This window comes from Thalassophryne amazonica, chromosome 6 (genome assembly GCF_902500255.1).
Source record: "Thalassophryne amazonica chromosome 6, fThaAma1.1, whole genome shotgun sequence".
Classification (NCBI taxonomy): Eukaryota; Metazoa; Chordata; class Actinopteri; order Batrachoidiformes; family Batrachoididae; genus Thalassophryne; species Thalassophryne amazonica.
The window spans coordinates 6,635,219-6,659,117 of NC_047108.1; the positions used below are offsets into that span (position 1 = coordinate 6,635,219).

The window sequence follows — 23,899 nt, forward strand, 5'->3', positions numbered from 1 at the left end:
CTTCTAAATTAGTGAGACGCCATTTCCTCTCCAACTTACGGGTTATCTGCTTTAAGCTACGAGTTTGTGAGTTATACCACGGAGTCAGACACTTCTGATTTAAAGCTCTCTTTTTCAGAGGAGCTACAGCATCCAAAGTTGTCTTCAATGAGGATGTAAAACTATTGACGAGATACTCTATCTCACTTACAGAGTTTAGGTAGCTACTCTGCACTGTGTTGGTATATGACATTAGAGAACATAAAGAAGGAATCATATCCTTAAACCTAGTTACAGCGCTTTCTGAAAGACTTCTAGTGTAATGAAACTTATTCCCCACTGCTGGGTAGTCCATCAGAGTAAATGTAAATGTTATTAAGAAATGATCAGACAGAAGGGAGTTTTCAGGGAATACTGTTAAGTCTTCTATTTCCATACCATAAGTCAGAACAAGATCTAAGATATGATTAAAGTGGTGGGTGGACTCATTTACTTTTTGAGCAAAGCCAATAGAGTCTAATAATAGATTAAATGCAGTGTTGAGGCTGTCATTCTCAGCATCTGTGTGGATGTTAAAATCGCCCACTATAATTATCTTATCTGAGCTAAGCACTAAGTCAGACAAAAGGTCTGAAAATTCACAGAGAAACTCACAGTAACGACCAGGTGGACGATAGATAATAACAAATAAAACTGGTTTTTGGGACTTCCAATTTGGATGGACAAGACTAAGAGACAAGCTTTCAAATGAATTAAAGCTCTGTCTGGGTTTTTGATTAATTAATAAGCTGGAATGGAAGATTGCTGCTAATCCTCCGCCCCGGCCCGTGCTACGAGCATTCTGACAGTTAGTGTGACTCGGGGGTGTTGACTCATTTAAACTAACATATTCATCCTGCTGTAACCAGGTTTCTGTTAGGCAGAATAAATCAATATGTTGATCAATTATTATATCATTTACCAACAGGGACTTAGAAGAGAGAGACCTAATGTTTAATAGACCACATTTAACTGTTTTAGTCTGTGGTGCAGTTGAAGGTGCTATATTATTTTTTCTTTTTGAATTTTTATGCTTAAATAGATTTTTGCTGGTTATTGGTAGTCTGGGAGCAGGCACCGTCTCTACGGGGATGGGGTAATGAGGGGATGGCAGGGGGAGAGAAGCTGCAGAGAGGTGTGTAAGACTACAACTCTGCTTCCTGGTCCCAACCCTGGATAGTCACGGTTTGGAGGATTTAAGAAAATTGGCCAGATTTCTAGAAATGAGAGCTGCTCCATCCAAAGTGGAACATTATTCTTGACCGTGCGGAATGGTTCCTGATAATCTCCACCAACACGTGCCATTAATCGTTACGCGTCGTCACGGGTTGCAGCAGTTCCTGAGGACACCTCTGCCTCAAATCATCACATTCGTGATCAGCGGCCAAGAATGTATACTTCGTGGCATTCGTGACTTGCTGTCGTTATGTGTAAATGCAGCATAAGAAGGAAGATATGTTCACTTACTTTCTCTGTCTCTGATGAGCAGGGCTTCTCGATGTTCTGTGTCCCCAGCGCCTCATTACACATTTCCTGTAAATGTGTGTGTGAGAGAGGAACACAGCGTCAGGACAACTTAGAAAACTCCTTGAAAAGACAAATACAATTGAACTGCATTCACCACTGTGCAAACAAGTTAGTCGCCCATCCCCCACATTGACAATGTTCTCATAAACACGTCCTTATTAACCGCCTTAGAGTCAGCCTGTGTGTGTGTGAGTGAGTACATATCGACATCCATCGTGAAAGGCTTCAAATGGGCCTGTCTCAAATGGCCTGTAATTGGTTAAAATTGATGGACTTTGCTGATTTAAGAATTTATGGTGTTGGGATTATTTACACATAAAAGCTTGTCGACACCTGTGGTGTTTGTAACATTTAATAAATGTAATGAACTGGATAAGAGTGTTGGTTTTTCATTGTTTTCAACTAAAATAAGAATGAAACTAATTATTGCTGTGAAAAGTCTATTTGAAGCAGTAATTCAATTTAATAATTTCACCTTCATCATACATATGCAAGTATTTAATCTGGAAAAAATAACATTAGAACTCCAGAATAAAGGCCAGTAACAACACTATAACTATATTTTGATATATCGCCTTCAGTCATGTGCCAACTTATAGTGAAAATATTAAACAGATATTTGTCTGACCACATGGCCAAATGATGTTTTAAAATAGGCAAAGTAAAAATCAAGCATACGAGGGTTGTCCGTAAAGTATAGGTCCTTTTTATTTTTTTCAAAAACTATATGGATTTCATTCATATGTCTTTACGTCAGACATGCTTGAACCCTTGTGCGCATGCGTGAGTTTTTCCACGCCTGTCGGTGACGTCATTCGCCTGTGAGCACTTCTTGTGGGAGGAGTCGTCCAGCCCCTCGTCGGAATTCCTTTGTCTGAGAAGTTGCTGAGAGACTGGCGCTTTGTTTGATCAAAATTTTTTCTAAACCTGTGAGACACATTGAAGTGGACATGGTTCGAAAAATTAAGCTGGTTTTCAGTGAAACTTTTAACAGCTGATGAGAGATTTGAGATGAGGTGATTCTGTCGCTTTAAGGACTTTTCACGGTGCGAGACGTCGCGCAGCGCTCTCAGGCAGCGTCATCATCCTGTTTCAAGCTGAAAACCTCCACATTTCAGGCTCTATTGATCCAGGACGTCGTGAGAGAACAGAGATGTTTCAGAAGAAGTCGGTTTCAGCATTTTATCCGGATATTCCACTGTTAAAGGAGATTTTTTTAATGAAAGACGCAGCCGACGCGGCGCGGCAGCACAGGAAAAACACCTCCGTGTTGATAACCATTTGTTAAAATCCAGTTGGCTTTTGATGGCTTTCAGTGGAGTGAGTATATGAGAAATTGTTTATCAGCTGGAGATGTTCCAACTTGTCCTTAAGGTTTCCAACGGAGGTGTTTTTCCTGTTTACGGAGCGTCGCGGCGGCTGCGAGCCGACGCTGCAATCCGCCCGCACGTCTTTCATTAAAAACATCTACTTTAACAGTGGAATATCCGGATAAAATGCTGAAACCGACTTCTTCTGAAACTTCTCTGTTCTCTCACGACGTCCTGGATCAACAGAGCCTGAAATGTGGAGGTTTTAAGCTTGAAACAGGCTGATGACGCTGCCTGAGAGCGCTGCGCGACGTCTCGCACCGTGAAAAGTCCTTAAAGCGACAGAATCACCTCAAAATCTCTCATCAGCTGTTAAAATTTTCACTGAAGACCAGCTTAATTTTTCGAACCATGTCCACTTCGATGTGTCTCACAGGTTTAGAAAAAATTTTGATCAAACAAAGCGCCAGTCTCTCAGCAACTTCTCAGACAAAGGAATTCCGACGAGGGGCTGGACGACTCCTCCCACAAGGAGTGCTCACAGGCGAATGACGTCACCGACAGGCGTGGAAAAACTCACGCATGCGCACGAGGGTTCAAGCATGTCTGAAGTAAAAACATATGAATGAAATCCATATAGTTTTTGAAAAAAATAAAAAGGACCTATACTTTACGGACAGACCTCGTATATCTAACAACTGTGCCATTCCAGAAGTAGCAACAGGTTGCTTTTCTTACAGATGTGGTCTAATATGTCAAAACTAATGAGAAAAAAAAAAATCTGGGCTTTATATAATCTAAAAAGATTTTCTACAGTTCTACAGTCTAAGTTCTACAGAAAAGGTTAGCCCCTGATTTTGACTTTCAAAGCTGTGCATTCTATACAGTTGGGAGATATTTGTTGTGTGGGCTGCTGGCCCACCACCACCAGAGGGCGCCCTGCTTGGAGTGCGGGCTCCAAGCACGAGAGGGCGCCAGACCCAGAAGAAGTGACAGCTGTCACTCATCCTCTGCACCAGCTGTCACTCGTTCATCATCACCACCATAAAAGCCGGACTGCAACTCCACCTTCCCGCCGAGAAATCGACTACCATTACCAAGGTAACTTCTCTGTGAACTTAAGACTGTATATCTGTCTAAACTCTTCTTTGCAGCCGTTTTCCTGTCGGTGAGACTCGTCTGTGGAGGTGGCGTTTGAGGTGTTCAGCGACGGCTTCGCAACACCTCCCACCCAGATAAGTGCTCAAACAGGAGCTGCACGAGTGTGTGCTTGGAGGTGGAGGCGCTTCCTCCGTCGTTAACTGTGGATTTACTGAGTGTGTGGACTCACACTCACTCATCATATTTCTGCTTTCTGCCAGCAGTACCAGGGTCGACAGCCGAAGACAGAGGCCACCTGGGGACTCGGGACTTGGCGGCTCCGGTGTTCTTCAGACCGTTGGTGGTGGAAGCCGTGTGGGACGCAGCTTCTCTCTCGTCGGGGGTCTTCTATCTTCGAGCCTGCCCACACGTCACCTGGTGTTAAATTGACTGTGCAGATTATAGTACGTTTCGTTGTGTATTATCGCAACATTAAATTGTTACCTTTTTGGCTTATTCATTGTCCATTCATTTGCGCCCCCTGTTGTGGGTCTGTGCTACGACACCTTCCCAACAGGATTTCTCGGCCATCGTCATGGATTCCGAGGGGCGTCAACCCGAGCTTGAACGGCCAATGGAAGAGCCAGGAGCGCAGGCGTCAGCGGGAGGCGTGTTGAGTGAGCTGCAGAAGATCTTAACCGCCTTCACGGCTAGGTTAGATTTAGTGACCGAGCAGAATGTCCTCCATCGGAGGGTGGAGGCTCTCACCGCCAGGGTGGAAGCGCGCGACCAGGGCGCTGCCGCAGCCACTCCTCTGGCTGGTCCTGGGCCTGTATCAGACGTTCCACTGGTCGTTCAACGAACCCCCCCATAGTCCCCTGAAGCATACATAAGCCCTCTGGAACCGTACGAGGGCTGTGTCGAGACGTGCGCGGACTTCCTCAGGCAGTGTTCGCTCGTCTTTTCACAGCGCCCTGTCATGTACGCATCAGACGCTAGCTGGGTGGCTTATGTTATTAATTTGCTTCGAGGAGAGGCACGCGCATGGGCTACGGCGCTTTGGGAGCAGAATTCACTGCTCCTAACGTCTTATGCTGGGTTTGTACGGGAGTTCAAACAAGTGTTTGATCATCCCAACAGAGGCGAGACCGCTTCGAACGTGCTGCTGTCGATGAGACAGGGGCGCCGTAGCGCAGCCGAGTATGCAGTCGACTTCCGCATCGCGGCAGCGAGGTCCGGCTGGAATAACGTTGCGCTCCGCGCCGCCTTTGTAAACGGACTATCCCCGGTCCTTAAGGAGCACCTACTGGCTAAGGAGGAACCGCGGGATTTTGACGGGCTTGTCGATTTAGTTATACGCTTAGACAACCGTTTAAACGAGCATCGTCGGGAGCAGGCCGGGGGGCGTGACCGGGCACGAGCCGTCCCTCCCCCTTCCGGTTCCGACAAGGTGACGTCGTCCCCACGCTTCACTGCCAGAGAGCTCCGTGTGGCTACAGCTCCCCCTGCTGAGGAGGCTATGGACACGAGCAGGGCCAAATTAAGATCAAATATCAGTCAAAGGAGGCTGGCCCGCGGGGAGTGTTTTGTCTGCGGCTCTTGCGAACACATGCAGAAGGACTGCCCCAAACGGTCAAACTACAACGCCCGTCCTTAGAAACTGGGCTAAGGGTGGGCCATAACACGCATGCGGGAAAACCCCGCAAATCTGCACGAATCCCAGTAACAATCCTTTGTGGGGATTTAACCCTTCACGCCCCAGCACTGGTAGACACGGGGTCTGAAGGGAATCTGCTGGACAGCAGATGGGTAAAGGAAGTAGGGCTCCCTCTGGTGGCTCTGCCGACACCATTGCGGGTGCGAGCACTAGATGGCACCCTGCTTCCATTAATCACACATCAGACACAACCGGTGACTTTGGTTGTGTCTGGGAATCACAGGGAGGAGATAGTGTTCCATGTAACACCTTCTACCTCCCGAGTGATTTTGGATGGTGAAGCACAATCCCCGGATAGATTGGCCGTCCGGGGTTGTCACGCAGTGGAGCGAAACCTGCCACCGGGAGTGTTTAGGATCCTCGGTCCCTCCCGGCACTACGGCTAATGAGGAGGTCAAAGTCCCCCCCAATCTATCGGCGGTGCCAAAGGAGTACCATGATCTTGCTGACGTTTTCAGCAAGGATCTGGCGCTCACTCTTCCCCCGCACCGACCGTATGATTGTGCCATCGATTTCGTCCCGGGCGCTGAGTACCCGTCCAGTAGGTTGTACAACCTCTCACGTCCGGAACGCAAATCAATGGAGACCTACATCCGGGACTCCTTAGCTGCCGGGCTGATCCGGAACTCCACCTCCCCGATGGGTGCTGGTTTCTTTTTTGTGAGTAAAAAAGACGGCGGACTCCGTCCATGCATTGATTACAGAGGGCTGAACGAGATCACGGTTCGCAACCAATACCCGTTACCTCTGTTGGATTCAGTGTTCACGCCCCTGCATGGAGCCCAAATTTTCACTAAATTGGATCTTAGAAACGCGTACCACCTGGTTCGGATCCGGAAAGGAGACGAATGGAAGACGGCATTCAACACCCCGTTAGGTCATTTTGAGTACCTGGTCATGCCGTTCGGCCTCACTAACGCCCCCGCGACGTTCCAAGCTTTGGTAAATGACGTCTTGCGGGACTTCCTGCATCGGTTCGTCTTCGTATATCTGGACGATATACTCATCTTTTCCCCGGACCCTGAGACCCATGTCCAGCATGTACGTTAGGTCCTACAGCGGTTGTTGCAGAACCAGCTGTTTGTGAAGGGCGAGAAGTGCGAGTTCCACTGCACTTCTTTGTCCTTCCTGGGGTTCATCATCTCCTCCAACTCCGTCGCCCCTGATCCGGCTAAGGTTGCGGCGGTGAGAGATTGGCCCCAACCAACAAGCTGCAGGAAACTACAGCAGTTCCTAGGCTTTGTAAATTTCTACAGGAGGTTCATTAAAGGTTACAGTCAGGTAGTTAGCCCCCTGACTGCCCTGACCTCCACCAAGGTCCCCTTCGCCTGGTCGGATCGGTGCGAAGCCGCGTTCCAGGAGTTGAAACGCCGGTTCTCGACTGCACCAGTTCTGGTGCAGCCTGATCCTGATCGCCAGTACATAGTAGAAGTGGACGCCTCTGACTCAGGGATAGGAGCCGTGCTGTCCCAGAGCGTGGAGGTTGATAAGGTTCTCCATCCTTGTACCTTTTATTCCCGGAGGTTGACCCCCGCTGAACGGAACTATGACGTCGGCAATCGGGAACTTCTTGCGGTGAAGGAGGCTCTTGAAGAATGGAGACACCTGCTGGAGGGGGCATCGTTGCCCTTCACGGTTTTCACGGATCATCGGAACCTGGAGTACATCTGGACCGCCAAGCGGCTGAACCCCAGGCAAGCCCGCTGGTCTCTGTTCTTCGGGCGCTTTGACTTCCAGATCACGTATCGCCCCGGGACCAAGAACCAAAAACCAGATGCATTGTCCCGGGTGCACGAAGAAGAAGCCAAAGCGGGGCTGTCGAACCCCACCGAGACCATCATCCCCGAGTCCACTGTCGTGGCCACCCTCACCTGGGACGTGGAGGAGACCGTCCGGGAGGCCCTGACAAGGGGCTCGGACCCGGGGACTGGCCCCAAGAACCGACTGTACATCCCACCAGAGGCAAGAGCTGCCGTATTGGACTTCTGTCACGGGTCCAAGCTGTCCTGTCATCCCGGAGTGCGTAGGACCGTGGCAGTAGTCCAGCAGCACTTCTGGTGGGCGTCCCTGGAAACCGGCGTCCGGGACTACGTCCAGGCCTGTACCATCTGCGCCAGGGGCAAGGCAGACCATCGGAGGACGACGGGCCTCCTCCAACCCCTGCCAGTGCCTCATCGCCCCTGGTCTCACATCGGCCTGGATTTCATCACGGGCCTCCCGCCGTCCCAGGGCAACACCGTGATTCTCACGATAGTGGACCGGTTCTCCAAGGCGGCCCACTTCGTGGCCCTCCCGAAGCTCCTGACGGCCCAGGAGACGGCAGACCTCCTGGTCCACCACGTCATGCGGCTGCATGGGATACCATCGGACGTTGTATCAGATCGTGGTCCCCAGTTCTCTTCACAGGTGAGGAAGAGTTTCTGCAAGGAGCTGGGGGCCACCGTGAGTCTCTCGTCCGGGTACCACCCCCAGACCAACGGCCAGGCAGAGCGGGCCAACCAGGAGTTGGAGCAGGCCCTTCGGTGTGTCACCTCCGCGCATCCGGCGGCCTGGAGTCACCATCTGGCCTGGATCGAGTATGCCCACAACAGCCAAGTTTCGTCTGCTACCGGCCTCTCCCCTTTGGAGGCATGTTTGGGGTACCAGCCCCCATTGTTCCCACTGGTGGAGGGAGAGGTCGGTGTGCCCTCGGTCCAGGCCCACCTCAGGAGGTGCCGCCGGGTGTGGCGGACCGCCCGCTCTGCCCTATTACAGGCCCGGACGAGGGCTAAGACCCATGAGGACCACCGACGTTCCCCGGCCCCCACATACCGGCCCGGGCAGGAGGTGTGGCTTTCAACAAAGGACATCCCCCTTTGTGTGGACTCCCCTAAGTTAAAGGACAGGTACATTGGACCATTTCACATCCTCAAGATCATCAACCCGGCCGCAGTGAAGCTCCGACTCCCGGCTTCACTGCGGGTCCACCCTGTATTCCACGTGTCCCGCATCAAGCCATACCGCACCTCGCCCCTCTGTGCACCTGGACCTACGCCGCCTCCTGCCCGGCTCATCGACGGGGAGCCTGCTTGGACGGTCCGCAGGCTCCTGGACGTCCGTCGTAAGGGCCGGGGGTTCCAATACCTGGTGGACTGGGAGGGGTATGGACCTGAAGAACGCTCTTGGGTGAAGAGGAGCTTCATCCTGGACCCGGCCCTCCTGGCCGAGTTCTACGCGAGACACCCGGACAAGCCTGGTAGGGCGCCAGGAGGCGCCCGTTGAGGGGGGGGTCCTGTTGTGTGGGCCGCTGAAGAGGAGGTACTGCTGGCCCACCACCACCAGAGGGCGCCCTGCTTGGAGTGCGGGCTCCAAGCACGAGAGGGCGCCAGACCCAGAAGAAGTGACAGCTGTCACTCATCCTCTGCACCAGCTGTCACTCGTTCATCATCACCACCATAAAAGCCGGACTGCAACTCCACCTCCCCGCCGAGAAATCGACTACCATTACCAAGGTAATTTCTCTGTGAACTTAAGACTGTATATCTGTCTAAACTCTTCTTTGCAGCCGTTTTCCTGTCGGTGAGACTCGTCTGTGGAGGTGGCGTTTGAGGTGTTCAGCGACGGCTTCGCAACACCTCCCACCCAGATAAGTGCTCAAACAGGAGCTGCACGAGTGTGTGCTTGGAGGTGGAGGCGCTTCCTCCGTCGTTAACTGTGGATTTACTGAGTGTGCGGACTCACACTCACTCATCATATTTCTGCTTTCTGCCAGCAGTACCACGGTCGACAGCCGAAGACAGAAACCACCTGGGGACTCGGGACTTGGCGGCTCCGGTGTTCTTCAGACCGTTGGTGGTGGAAGCCGTGTGGGACGCAGCTTCTCTCTCGTCGGGGGTCTTCTATCTTCGAGCCTGCCCACACGTCACCTGGTGTTAAATTGACTGTGCAGATTATAGTACGTTTCGTTGTGTATTATCGCAACATTAAATTGTTACCTTTTTGGCTTATTCATTGTCCGTTCATTTGCGCCCCCCTGTTGTGGGTCCGTGCTACGACACCTTCCCAACAATATTCATGATAGAAAGTATTATTTAATGCTTCGATCTTAAATATGATCAATCTATCTTTATTAGTTGGCTATGTCCCACAGGCTTTTAAGGTGGCAGTAATTAAACCATTATTACTTAAAAAGCCATCACTTGACCCAGCTATCTTAGCTAATTATAGGCCAATCTCCAACCTTCTTTGCTCTCAAAAATTCTTGAAAGGGTAGTTGTAAAACAGTTAACTGATCATCTGCAGAGGAATGGTCTATTTGAAGAGTTTCAGTCAGGTTTCAGAATTCATCATAGTACAGAAACAGCATTAGTGAAGGTTACAAATGATCTTCTTATGGCCTCAGACAGTGGACCCATCTCTGTGCTTGTCCTGGTAGACCTCAGTGCAGCTTTTGATACTGTTGACCATAAAATTTTATTACAGAGATTAGAGCATGCCATAGGTATTAAAGGCACTGCGCTGCAGTGGTTTGAATCATATTTATCTAATAGATTACAATTTGTTCATGTAAATGGGGAGTCTTCTTCACAGACTAAGGTTAATTATGGAGTTCCACAAGGTTCTGTGCTAGGACCAATTTTATTCACTTTATACATGCTTCCCTTAGGCAGTATTATTAGAAAGCATTGCTTAAATTTTCATTGTTACGCAGATGATACCCAGCTTTATCTATCCATGAAGCCAGAGGACACACACCAATTAGTTAAACTGCAGGAATGTCTTACAGACATAAAGACATGGATGACCTCTAATTTCCTGCTTTTAAATTCAGATAAAACTGAAGTTATTGTACTTGGCCCCACAAATCTTAGAAACATGGTGTCTAACTAGATCCTTACTCTGGATGGCATTGCCCTGACCTCTAGTAGTACTGTGAGAAATCTTGGAGTCATTTTTGATCAGGATATGTCCTTCAATGCGCATATTAAGCAAATATGTAGGACTGCTTTTTTGCATTTGCGCAATATCTCTAAAATTAGAAAGGTCTTGTCTCAGAGTGATGCTGAAAAACTAATTCATGCATTTATTTCCTCTAAGCTGGACTACTGTAATTCATTATTATCAGGTTGTCCTAAAAGTTCCCTGAAAAGCCTTCAGTTAATTCAAAATGCTGCAGCTAGAGTACTGACAGGGACTAGAAGGAGAGAGCATATTTAACCCATATTGGCCTCTCTTCATTGGCTTCCTGTTAATTCTAGAATAGAATTTAAAATTCTTCTTCTTACTTATAAGGTTTTGAATAATCAGGTCCCATTTTATCTTAGGGACCTCATAGTACCATATCACCCCAATAGAGCGCTCTGCTCTCAGATTGTAGTTCCTAGGATTTTTAAGAGTAGAATGGGAGGCAGAGCCTTCAGCTTTCAGGCTCCTCTCCTGTGGAACCAGCTCCCAATTCGGATCAGGGAGACAGACACCCTCTCTACTTTTAAGATTAGGCTTAAAACTTTCCTTTTTGCTAAAGCTTATAGTTAGGGCTGGATCAGGTGACCCTGAACCATCCCTTAGTTATGCTGCTATAGACTTGGACTGCTGGGGGGTTTATCTTTTTATCAATTTGTAACACTGAGTTCTACTATGTTAAAAATTCTTAAGAAGATCATATTCTGTTCACAGTCACATTTGTCAATACAACAGAGTAATTTTCGTAACTAAAAGCCACAAAGTTAATGAAGTACAGGACACAATATCAAATGGTTGCTCTAAAAACAAAAAACAAAAAAACAAAAAATAAAAACAAAAAAACAAACACAAAATGCAATATCAAGCAAGTGTATTCTCACCATCGAGTGCCATGGCCAAGAGGAATCACCATAGTGGTATGTTATTTCCTCATCTTTTAAGATTTTTCTGGTACTAAAAAGGCACAAGTGTGGCCTTCCCTCAACAACGATGGTCTTCACTTTACAATTTGGAGTTCTGTGATCACCGTTCACTAATTGTCCAAGTTTTCCGTCCTCTTTTGAAGCATCTATGCTGTGAAAAGAAAAAATAGAAAATAAAATAAAACGAGAGTTACTTATATAACTATGGTTCTATGAATTCCGGATGACCGCCAGAGGGAGCTGCTTTAGCCCCTGGATTATTCCATGCGCGCATGCGCATCAGGTCAAGTCTTATACCAACAAAGTCATGCCAGTAGGTGTGACCTCGGTGACATCAGCAACAGTATATGAGTGCATGTTACCCAGCATTCAGTTCTTTTGGAATCTATCACCTAGACTCCGATTGACAACCAACTCTGGCAGTCACCCAGAATTCATAGAACTCTCGTTCTATTTCATTCCTTCTTACCGCCAGAGGACAGTGCTTTAGCACCTGGATGACCTTATACCAGCAAGGTCATGAGGGGTGTGCACTAACCAAACCTGAAATGTGCACTTACCAACCTCAGCTGCAGTTTGAGGAGGCCGATAATGCGGCCGTCGCCACAGGGTGAGGAGCAGTTACATTCACTCTGTACAAACAGGCAAAAGTACAGGAGGAAGCCTATGTTGCTCCAGTACAGATGTCAGTCGGTGGTACACCTCTCAGGGCAGCCCAGGAGGTGGATATGCCTCGAGTTGAATAACATTTCACTGGAGGAGGTTGACAGTCACCGTTCTTGTAATCTTGCAATATAGCGTTAACAACCCAGTCCTGTGCCAGTCTTTGCTTGGACAAGGTGCAGCAGCTCCTGGGGCTCCCATAGCAGACAAACAGAGCATCAATATAACGTCAAAGTGCACGTATAGGGCACAACAGTCTCGAACAGGGCAATCATGTGCCATGAATGGCCGAGACACTGCAGGTTTTCCTTAATATCAATCACCTCAGCAGGTGATTTCATTAATGACCAGGTGTTAATGCTCAGGGGAGAAGCTAATCAGAAACCCACCTGCTGAGGTGATCTGTTGCAAGGAAAACCTGCAGTGTCTCAGCCCTCGCTGCCCACCCCTTGACTTGAATTAGCTTCTGCAGTAGATTGAGGAGCAAAGACAGCAAAGGTAACCGGCTGATTAGCATGGAATGATGAAACCGCCTTTGGTAAAAAGGAGGGGTTCGGCCATAGAGTAACCCCTGACCCATCAGAATTGCAGTGCACGCAGTTGTCAGCAACTGACAAGGCATGGAGCTCTACAACGCGCTTTGTGGATGAAATAGCAAGGAGGAATGCAGTCTTAAATGACAACCAGCTGAGGTCACTGGCACCCAGTGGCTCAAACGGCTAAGAGCATAAATCCTCAAGAACTAATGGAAGATTCCAGGATGGCACACATGCAATCCTCGGAGGCTGAAGGCAAAGAGCACCTCTTAAAGAGAGACATATCAGGGGGTGCGATCCTACTGATCGACCATCTACCATAATGTGGTGAGCAGAGACAGCAGCAACATAAACTTTAATTGTAGAGACAAAGGCCGGTGTCAAACAATGACTGATAGTTAAGCAGCACTGGCACGGGACAACGCTCAGGGTCCATGCCTTGCGTACTGCACCAACTGGTAAAAAGCTTCCATCTATTGCCGTACAATGCCCTAGTGGAGGGCGCACGGGCATTCAGTATAGTCTGCACTACAGCTTGATCACAAGAACTCAACATGGAGCTGTTAGATAAAATGTAATGTACAAACATGTTATTATTATTATTATTATTTATTACATCTGCTCTTTTATATTTTCCTTTTGACCATAATTCTCTCATTACCACAACCTGAGATGAACCCTGTAAGAATAGTTGCTTAAACATTCCAAGACCGTCAAGGTTGCAGACAGAGGCTTGATCAAGGACTGCATGTCCCTGTGCCAGCAGAATCTGATTAGTCAGAGGACTAGTCAGAATGTTCCACAGCCTTGAAGTGTCTTGTGTCTTTCTGCTTGCAAAGTGCATCATACGATCACGTGTATGTAAATGAATGATTCACCCTGTAACCACCCATGTTTGTGTCTCAATAAAAGGCTGCAAAGTTGAGGACCTCTTCGGAATAAGCTGCACAGCAGGTTCTGTTGAGCTCTTCCCCTTTGCGCAAAGCCACAAAAAGAAATTTCTCTGTCTGTTTCCGTTAAACCTGACAGGAGCCTGTCCCTTCAGGGGCCACACATACAGTTGAAGACGCTCTAGGTGAGGATGCCAAATGTTCCCGTTCAACTGTGACAAAAGGTCCCTCCTCTGTGGGAGGGGCCGCGGCTCTCCACTGTCGAGCATCAGAATCACGGGGAACCATGTCCTGCCCGGCCAGTATGGGGCTACTAGCAGCACTGTGTTATGATTCGTGCATATTCTGTGTAGCATCAGCATGATCAGCGGAAGAGGAGGAAACACATCTTGTAGACAGACCAGCCAAGGGTGAGCCAGTGCATCCTGGCCCAGTGGGCTGTGTGGTTCTGACAGAGAGAACCACAGGCTACAATATGTTGTAGCGTTTGAGGCAAACAGAGCGGCTTCTGCCTTGCCAAATCTGTCCCAGATCAGCTGAACCACATCCAGGTTGAGGTGCCACCCGCCCGGTGGTGGTTTCTGATGTGAGAGAAAATCTGCAGCGTAGCTCTGCACGTCTGGCAGATGCACAGCCCTGAGACTCAGCATGTGAGACAAAGCCCACTGGAGAAGTTCCTGAGCTTCCCTCAGGCAATGAACAGACCTGGTACCTCCTTGATGGTTTCTATGATACACTGACTGAACAAGCCCATGTTTCCCCTCTAGGGCAGGAGAGAAGTGGCTCAGAGCTAGGAAGACAGCCGGACAGACTGAGCTGGAAGATGCACAGTTCTGTGTTGATGCAGCGTGGGGGTGAGGCCAAGGCTGTTGAGCCAAATTTGTAAGGGGCGCAAAGACAGGAGTACCAGAGGCACGGCTGCTTACATTGCCATCAGTTTCCCCATGAGCTGGAGGAGCAGACCATAAGTCAGTCTGGCATTCCTGCGAACATGACGGACCAGAGTGAGAATGTCGTCCACCCTTTGTGGGGATGGATAAGCAGTCACTGCCAGTGAGTTGAGCACCATGCCAATAAATACCACCTGTTGGCATGGGTTCAAGGAGCTCTTTGCAAAGTTCACAGTGAGCCTTAGTTGTGACACATGTTCCAGAAGGGTGCAAGTATTGTTGAGTGATTCCTGCCGGCCCTGTGAGCATACGAGCCAGTCGTCCAGATACGGAATCCGTATCCCACAAGCCTGCAAGGGAAAAAGTGCTGCTGCCATGCACCTAGTGAGCATACGAGGAGCGAGTGAGAGCCCAAAAGGGAGGACTGGTACACCTGTCCTTCAAACGCAAACCGGAGGAATTGCCTGTGGTGAACTGACAGTGGGATGTGAAAATAGGTATCCTTCAGGTCCACACTAGTAAACCAGTCCACCAGCAAAATTGTCTGGAGAACTTCCGTTGTGCAGAGCATGTAAAAATGCAGCACTTTCACATACTTATTCAACTTTGAGGTCAAGGATGGAGCAAAAGTCACCATCCTTTTTTGGAACTACAAAACAGGTTGAATAGAACCCCCCCAGGTGATCTGAACTGTGGACCCGCTCCATGGCTCCTTTCTTCGGGAGTTCGAGAGTCTGCTGCCTGAGAATGCGAGACCTTTCTGGGCCTGTAACAACTGTGACCTTTACACCATTGCACTTGGGAGGACAACTGAACTGAATATTGTAGATTGTATGGCATCAAACTCGACTACTGTGGCCCCACAATGATTTTGAGGGGTGAGCACGACTGTCCTCTCCATCACGTCGGACATTTCTGGGTGATCCACCCATGGGTGGCTTACCCACGTGTGGCTAAAAGGTACACTACTTGGAGGGCTGATGTGGTACACCCCGATTCCAGGGAGCATGTCCATTAGCTGAAGGAAGCCATCTGTGCACTTAGGTTGGCGCCTGGGAGTGCCTTGTAATTCGGCAAATTGCTGCAGAGACCTGTTAGCCTGAACAGCACGCTTCAGGGTCTGTTGGGTCTGCTGGAAACCTGATCTGGGATAATAGGCAGAGTGTGTAGTGATCCCCTGCAAGTCTCAGAGGGGACTGAGCCAGCCACACCTGGTGCTGGGCATGTCTGCCAAGCTCCCGTAACATGTAGGCAAAAGCCTGGAGCGATGCATCACTCAGGCTCTGCGTGTCAGTGTCAGCTCCATTATCCTGGAGAGCCCGGGAGAGTGCAAGGGCAAGGTGAAACAGAGAGTTCCGCAGGCGACCAATTCGAGCTGCAGTGTCATAGCTCTTGGTAAGGAGGTCATCAGTGACCCTACATTGAGGATGCGGGCAACGGGCCTCTGACTGGGCAGCATCAGCAGGTGCTACAATCAGGCTACTAACAACACTATCAATCGGAGGCATGTGGTCTAAGCCATACTGCGGTGCATCAGACATTGTGCACAGCACCCTAAAATCCTGTGGCACATGGGTGAAGGATTTTGGGTCAGGCCAGCACTTCTGCAGCTCTTCAATATATGGCAAGAAGGGTGGGACACTGAAAGCTGGCTTCCGAGTGTCCCTAAAAAAAGGCAATAGAAGAGGCAGTCTCCATGGGAGGAGCATCCACACCAAACCATGACAAGGCCAACTGAAATGCCCGTGTAACAACGAACAGGCCAGACTCAGACACCAGAGGAGCATCACCATCTAAAGTGTGGGAATTTGTGGTTGAAGGACAGGGGGAATGCTCTCTGGACATCGCTGCTTAAAGCCTGGACAATCTAGCCAATCTGTCAGTCAATGGCATAGAAACACAGTTGAAGCAAGCATCTTCTGTGAGTGCTTGTTTCAAGTGTCCATGTCCGAGACAGGATGGGCATGACGTATGGCCATCTTCTGGGCTCAGAGGCACCAGACAGCTGTTGCACGTTTGCACCAATGTAATAGACATTAACTCGTGCACAGACACTCATAACTTCCAAACTTGGCACATGGAGCAACGAGCAACAGCTGTAGAGCAGGAGCGAAAAACACAACTACAGCACAATGTCAACAAGACGTCAACAACTAGAGCAACAGCATAGAGCAGGAGCAAAAAACACTCACAGCTACAGCACAATGTCAACAACTGTAGAGCAGGAGCGAAAAACTACAATGTAATTTCAAAGGAAACATCATCGAGCTGCACGTTTGAAGCAAGTGACGAGGGAGCGGAAAAACCCTCACACCACGGTGTCCAAATTCAGCACGTGGAACACAGTTGCGAAACCACTTGCAACAGCATCAATTTGTAAGAGCCACATACTCAATTTCAAATGCAGCAGGAGCAGCGTCAATTTAAGAAAGTGCCAGCGAGCTGCATGTTTGGAGCAGAATGACCAGGAGCGGAAAAAACACAACAGTGTCCAAACTTGTAGCAGTGTAATATCAAAGCAGCAAGCGAAACAGGCACGTGGGCGCAAACGGTGCCATGAAAAAGAGCCAGCAGTATGCAATAACTTCAGAGTGACTAATTAACATTCATACCATAACGTCAAGACAGTGCGGCATGTCCTACAGCGCAACATGCCCTGGCATGTCCCACACACACACAAACACACATTAGCGGTAACAAATTAACGCACAATCAGAAAAAGGAGAGCGACACGTGCCACACTCAGTAGTGGTAAGAAATTAACGTGCACTTGTAGGAAATGAGAGCGACACATGCCGCACACAGTAGCGGAAAAACAAGTGAAGCCACAACCGCTCACTCATAGAAAAACAGTTACTCATCGAGAGCTGAGGCCAAATCAACCAAACACCCGCACCAAGTGGGGTTACTCACCCACAGTGGTAAGCAGCCTCTGGAGGGCATGTATGCGCAGCTCCAACCATGGAAGGTTGCGAGGCTCTGATCAACAAGCAATCTGAATAAAGGCTCAACCTTCTGCTTCTCATGCGAGAGATGGAAAAAATAACTCAACGCTGGGTAATGTGCGCTTATATACTGTTTCTGACGTCACCCAGGTCACATCTACTGGCGTGACTGGGTTTAAAAACCTAACTTTGGCTTGATGTCTAATTATAGTACTACACAAGTGAAGCCACAACCGCTCACTCATAGAAAAACACTCACACGTGTGGCTGCAAGGAAAACCTGCAGTTATCACAATTATCAAGTGAAGCATTTGACTAGATGTTGGATGATGGTTGCTTGCCAGCACTACATAATTAGTTATCTAACGTTGTCTGCCATTGCGACCCATATCCAACCAAGGACCAACATTAACACAATGTCCCTTTGTCAGCTGGGCACACGCTGTCAATCCATCAATGTCGTGTACCTCATAAAATTGGTTTGAGGTCAGTATGCACAACAAGTATTCATACATAAGGTGTGCTGGATTATGAGGTGCACTGATTTTTGAGAAAATTTAAGGATTTTAAGTGCGCCTTATAGTGCGAAAAATATGGTACACCTTAAAGTGATATTCAAATCCAGAACGATAGTCCACTACTATGTCAATGTCGAGAATAGTTTGTCTGGAGAAAGCTGCTGTCTGGGACTTTTCCAAAATTTTTACAGTCACTGTGCTCTGTAATGATCTAAACCTTTTGGGTTTTGTGGAATTTCAAAGGAATCCAAAAACCAAACAACTTACCAATAATGTTTCCCATTCCACTTGAAGTCAAACAAGTAGGTTCCTTGATCGTCTTCAACTTCTTTACTTTCTGAGAGAATCCCACAATACTCAACCACAAACGTGGATGGTTCAATGTTTTCGATCGCAAATACACCTCTTCCTAAAACAAAAAGAAATTGATTGATTGATTGATTTTCCTCAATTCTCTGACGTCACTGCATTTTCGACGAATCAGCTCACATGATACACTGCAGGAAATTGGGCCCTGAACTTCAGTTCTCTCGGTGGATAGACAAGTCGCACGCAGCAGATAATTATATAATTTATATAAATAACGTTGTTGCCCGAACTGGACTGTTTTGTGGATTTTTTAGTTGGCCTAATGACCATTTTAGTTGCCCCGGGCAACTGGGCAGTCAAATTTGTCAAACCCTGTATATGTAAGCCAATGGCTGATAAGAGATCAAATATAAACTGGGTTATTTTGGCTCCAACACAGCCGCTGCTTGCTGTCGACAGTCACTATTATCTCTGGCACTGTCCCACCCACAGCACCATCTCAGTGGAGGAGGCCCGTCATGATAATTTTTCCAGTATAATACATTTTCCGAGGAACTATCACGATAGTCATAATATTGGTGTTTTTTTATGCCGTTGATATAGCTCAGTAGCAGTTGTCATGTACAAAAGTGTAACACTAGTGTAAAACTATTACTGCATTTCTGACTTGGTTTTAGTGAGAAATGCCTTTAAAAGTGATAGAAACCGATTCTTGTTCAAAAACTAAAATCATCTGGGTCAATTTGGACCCGTTAAAAGACAAATTTATATTACAGTGGTCCCTTGCTATATCGCGGTTCACCTTTCGCGGCCTCGCAGTTTTTTTTTTTGTGCAATTTTGCATGCTGCTGCTGCTTTTTTTTTTTTAACAGCGCATTGTGTTCTGCATCCTCATCAGGCAGGCCGGTCGGCATCACCGCGATTGCTCTCACTGCCTCCGATGCACTTACCGAGTCTGCTGGCTCGATAAACGCCGCAGCGGGCCACTCACACCGCCCCACTGTCTGCTGTGTGGAGTTGTCGCCAAAATCTGGCAACAGGTCCAGAGACTATGCTCACTGTTTTGATGCAGAGCGCTCCAGCAGCCCGCAAGGATAGAATTCTTGCGGAAAAATCCACAGCGCTGCATGGTCTCAGTAACCCCAGCCGCAGAGCTCCGTGGCCACTGACAGAAGTTTGTATCTTTTTAATGACTTGGATTCTTTGCGGGTCCTGCATCCGTCCCGCAACGGTAAGACCGGAGGCAGTGAGCGAAGAAACAGCACGCGCACTGTGTTCTGCATGTGTCTGTTTATAAGAATCTTCTCGCCCAGAAGAAAAAAGAGCGCCAACAACTACCCATAACTGTGTTCTTCACTCGGAAAAAGACACCTGCACCGAGGTTTGACTCAGTGGAAAAGACGCTACAGCGGAACGGCACCACAACAAAGAGGTGCGATCAGAGGAACTGTGAAATACTGGTCAGTCACTATTAATAATTTCTTATGTGTCCAATCTCGTAGGTTGATCGTTAAAATTAAATCCATTAGTTCTAAAAGCCATCAGAATTATTTATAGGAAAACATTCTATTTTTATTTCTCAAACAAATGTTTGGGCCTGAAAACAGGTTTTGATCTTTGGTTTCATTCTATAATACGGGACTTATTTTTCGACTAAGGTTTGAACTTTGAGAGTGTTTACACAGGAGAGAAAAGTGAGAAAATGTTAATGCCTGTTTGAGAAAAGTGTATAAAGTGTGTAGTGAGGGGTTTTAAAGCCTTAAAACATCTATAATAATTGTAAAAAATAACGCTGAGTACTTCGCAGATTTCGCCTATCGCGGGCTATTTTTAGAACGTAACTCCCGCGATAAGCAAGGGACCATTGTATTTGTAATGCACTGTGGTGTCTGTTTTCTCAGGATTTAAATTGTGGTTCTGATGTTTAGAACAAACTTAATTATCGTTATTTTCCTCAGTTTTAAATGGTTTGGCTTGCTTTTGGTGTCAAAATTTAGCTTGTTATTTGGGCACTGTGCTTGTGTCAAGATTGGCAAACAATCTAGTACAGTCCAAGAAACCAACGGGATGACAACATTCATGAAAATCTCCGCAACATCTCATACACCACAAAAGAAACTATTGGCAATTTTTAAATGGCTTACAAAGCATTATATTTTGTGGTATTTTGGCATGGCAATGAATAATGAATGGCCACATGAATTGAAAAATGTTACTCCTCACTGTGACATCTTCACAGAATCCCAACAACTCGTCTTCACTCCCACTGTCACCAAATAATCTCTCCACTCTCTTATTTTCCCATTAATTTATTTGCCATTATCCAAGTCACTGTTGCTTTCATGTTCTTAGGCAACTGAATGTGAAATGGCCTCACTCATGTATTTTAGATTTCATACCGATTACTGTGTATGGCTGTGACAAGTAGGGCTATCATCTGGATGAAACCTCTTGGAAAACTTAGCTTCAAATACACTAATTCTTTCTTCGTGCTTCACCTGCTTCAATGCTGTCCACATGCCTGTCTGTGTGTGTGTGCATGTGATTTCTGCCTTCCACAAAGAACAATGCTGACAGAAGAGGGAAAGAAGCAGCACAACTGAATGTTGATAAAGGAACATGCATGTAAACAATTTATTGAGTCGAAAAACTACTGATTCCATTTTACTTATAGAAGGATAGGTCCATATGATAATCACTGTGACAGGCGTATCAGAGTGGTTACACATGAAGCACTGGTATGAGTAACAGCCAATCACTGGTGTAAGCTGAGCATGCATAGTGCTCACACACACGGCGAAGAGGAGGAAAGGTTTTGCAGGGCAAGAAGCTCTGGAGCCCAGATACAATACAGTAATGCCCGTTATGCTGCGGTTCAGATTTTTCAGTCTCACTTTTTTCTGTAAGACCTATTAATTTTGATAGCATGTATAGTTTTGCCATTTCATGACATTCCACAGCATTGCTTACGAGTTTAAATCTTGTGAGTCCCGATAGAATAGCTGGCTGCACGTACTAAATCAGCCAATCTCCAACTACATTTGAAGAAGCGCCTCCTGAACAGGTGCCTTCAGAAGAGCAGCTGCTGCTCTTATTTGCTGTGTGATGCATCTAAACATTGTCATCATACTGCACAGCATCACTGTAAGCAAACTGGTTACCCTGAAATTCTTGTATCTTTATATTCTCTATATTCTTGTCATCCTTCTTGATATAGCGAACTGTTGACTCTTGACTCTTTCATTGATTTTGCAGATCCATCCAGATACAGGTAGTGTTCATATGAATACGAATACAGTCATTTGTAAATTATCTCTGAATTGGTCACTGGAATGTGCAATTTTTTTACAACAGGGGATTTACCATGATAAAAAAGAAAACTTCACCTCTGGGTAAGATTCACAAGTGTGCAACTGCCTATTGCAACATGTGATGCACAACTTACCTTTAAATGCATTGATGTATCTTTTCTCAATGAAGGGTTTGTCTTTTCCAGCTAATATATGCTCCTTGGCATCCTGCTCTGGTTTTTTTCTCCTCCTTTGTTGCATGTTTACTGAAAAAAAAGATTGGGATTGTGAATTATGTCAGACTAAACAAGTATTGTTTTGTAATGCATTCTAAAACATTCGGCTACTCTGTAATTTAAATTATCAAAATGCATTTTGTTAAGATAATAACAGGGTTGTGTAGGCTGCAACACATTACTTAATACACGTAATTATGTTAATTTTATCTGTAAAGGGACCTTGCACTATAACATTCGTATCATGTCTGTGCAACAAGTAGCTAGTAGCAATGCACATGAATAGCCATTTGCTGCTAAATAACTTAGCAGCAACTATTTACCACATTAGCTTTACTGTAATTAGCCTAACAAATAGATGCCAAACCCATGGAAATTATATATATCAAACTTACCTTAAGTGTGAAAACATAAAAAAAACTCTCCTAGTGTAACCGTTCAACTTCAAGAAAGTTTTATTTTTGCCTCGTACCGGAGTTTGTCTTCGGTGTAAAGTTCTCGACGGACTCTTTAACTGGGTATTTAAATTGCATGTCACTTCACCTGGTCTCAGGACATCATACGGGTCTCTTTCGCTGACATCATTTCAGCCAATCACTGGTCGGCATCTCGCTGACTGACATCAAATGCAGCCAATCAGTGCCCAGGATTGTTTAACCAATGAAATCACGCGTTTTCTGTGTATCAACGGCAGAAATGTGTAAAAACGCTGCAGTATCACCGACTTGCCTCTAGTTGGAGATTATACACAACAAGGATACACAGAAATACACAAAAATCAGATAAAACTGAATTATAAAGACATGCGGAGAAACAGCGGGAGAGTGTTCCTGGCGCCATTTTAAGCACTTCTACACTGCCAGAATTATGAGGACATTGGCCCTGTCCTCATAAACCCCCCCCCCCCCCCCAAAATGTCCTCATAATGTCGGTACGTATTCAGGTGCTATGTCCTCATATACAGGTCGCGCGCGCACGCACACACGCACACACACACACCTCAGCTGGACTCAGTCATTTTAAACAGATCCTGGATATGTTGAAGTAAAAGTTTATCTTCAACTTTATACATGATTTGAATTGTGATATAATCAACCAAGTCCCAAAATTTTGAAATATGTAAACAGCCAAACAGTGGGTTTGTTGGCTCATGATATGGTTTATTACTGATAATTCTTATAGCTTTCTTTTGTAATAAAAATACTGGATTTGTATTAGTTTTGTAGGTGTTTCCCCAAACCTCAATGCAATAGTTCATATATGGGACAAGTAATGAATGATACAAAGTAGTTAAAGAATGTTGGGAGAGGAAGTCTTGTGCTTTATACAGAATTGGCTTTCGACATTTGAGATTTAACATAATTTCAAGCTTAATTTCTCATCAATAAAAACCCCAAGAAATTTTGTTAGTGTTACAATTTCAATATCATGTAATAATACATTTCTACTTAAAGTCCTGGGCTTATTTCCAAATATGATACAGTTTGTTTTACCAAGATGAAGTGATAATTTGTTTGAATCAAACCACTGTTTGAATTTCTAGTTCCCTCTCCATCATGTCCAAAAGCTGTCCTAAATGATCCCCACTACAAAACACAGGTCGTATCATCAACAAATAAAATACAAATGGCAATAAAGGATACCACCCTACATAATGCTCTCAAATATGAAAGAAATTCTATCTTTTTTGACAATTATGAATTTCGGAAAATTCGTTCAATGTTAAAGGGATTTTTCCAATTTTCCAAGTTTCGTAACGATATACAGTATGACAAATTGTGGGTTACAGGCTGTTCACAAACAGAAACAAACAATCGGGGTGAAAACATAACCTCCGCCCAACTTTGTTGGCGCAGGAAATAATTCATTTTCTATACCTCGCTTATTCAATTAAGTGTCACACACAAAGACAACTTTAACAGGCTGAAAGTAAAACAAAAAAGAGGCTTGGCGTAAAGCATTTTAAAATCTTTGCTGCATAACATTATTGCTAACAAACTTAAAAGCTGAGTTAGCTAGATGAGGACCCTGTGACAGACTGCTGGCCTGTCTAGGGTGCACCCCGCCTCTCGCCAGATGGCCGCTGAGATGGGTTCCAGCTCCCCT

At 46.4% G+C, this 23,899-nt stretch overlaps 2 protein-coding genes across 3 annotated transcripts in view; both read right to left on the bottom strand.

Moving 5' to 3' along the window:
• Positions 1-22,025, bottom strand: part of LOC117511799 (histone-lysine N-methyltransferase set-1-like) — a 36,825-nt gene extending 14,800 nt beyond the window's left edge. Inside the window, exons 1-4 of the mRNA XM_034171714.1 lie at positions 21,713-22,025; positions 18,226-18,367; positions 11,475-11,667; positions 1,486-1,551 (exon numbers count right to left, since the gene is read on the bottom strand). Of these exons, the coding sequence (XP_034027605.1) occupies positions 1,486-1,551; positions 11,475-11,667; positions 18,226-18,367; positions 21,713-21,818 (507 nt within the window). The 5' untranslated portion in view covers positions 21,819-22,025. The remainder of the gene's footprint in view (positions 1-1,485; positions 1,552-11,474; positions 11,668-18,225; positions 18,368-21,712) is intronic.
• mybl2a (v-myb avian myeloblastosis viral oncogene homolog-like 2a) overlaps positions 1-23,899 on the bottom strand; it is a 143,890-nt gene that overhangs the window by 58,283 nt on the left and 61,708 nt on the right. The window lies entirely within an intron of this gene.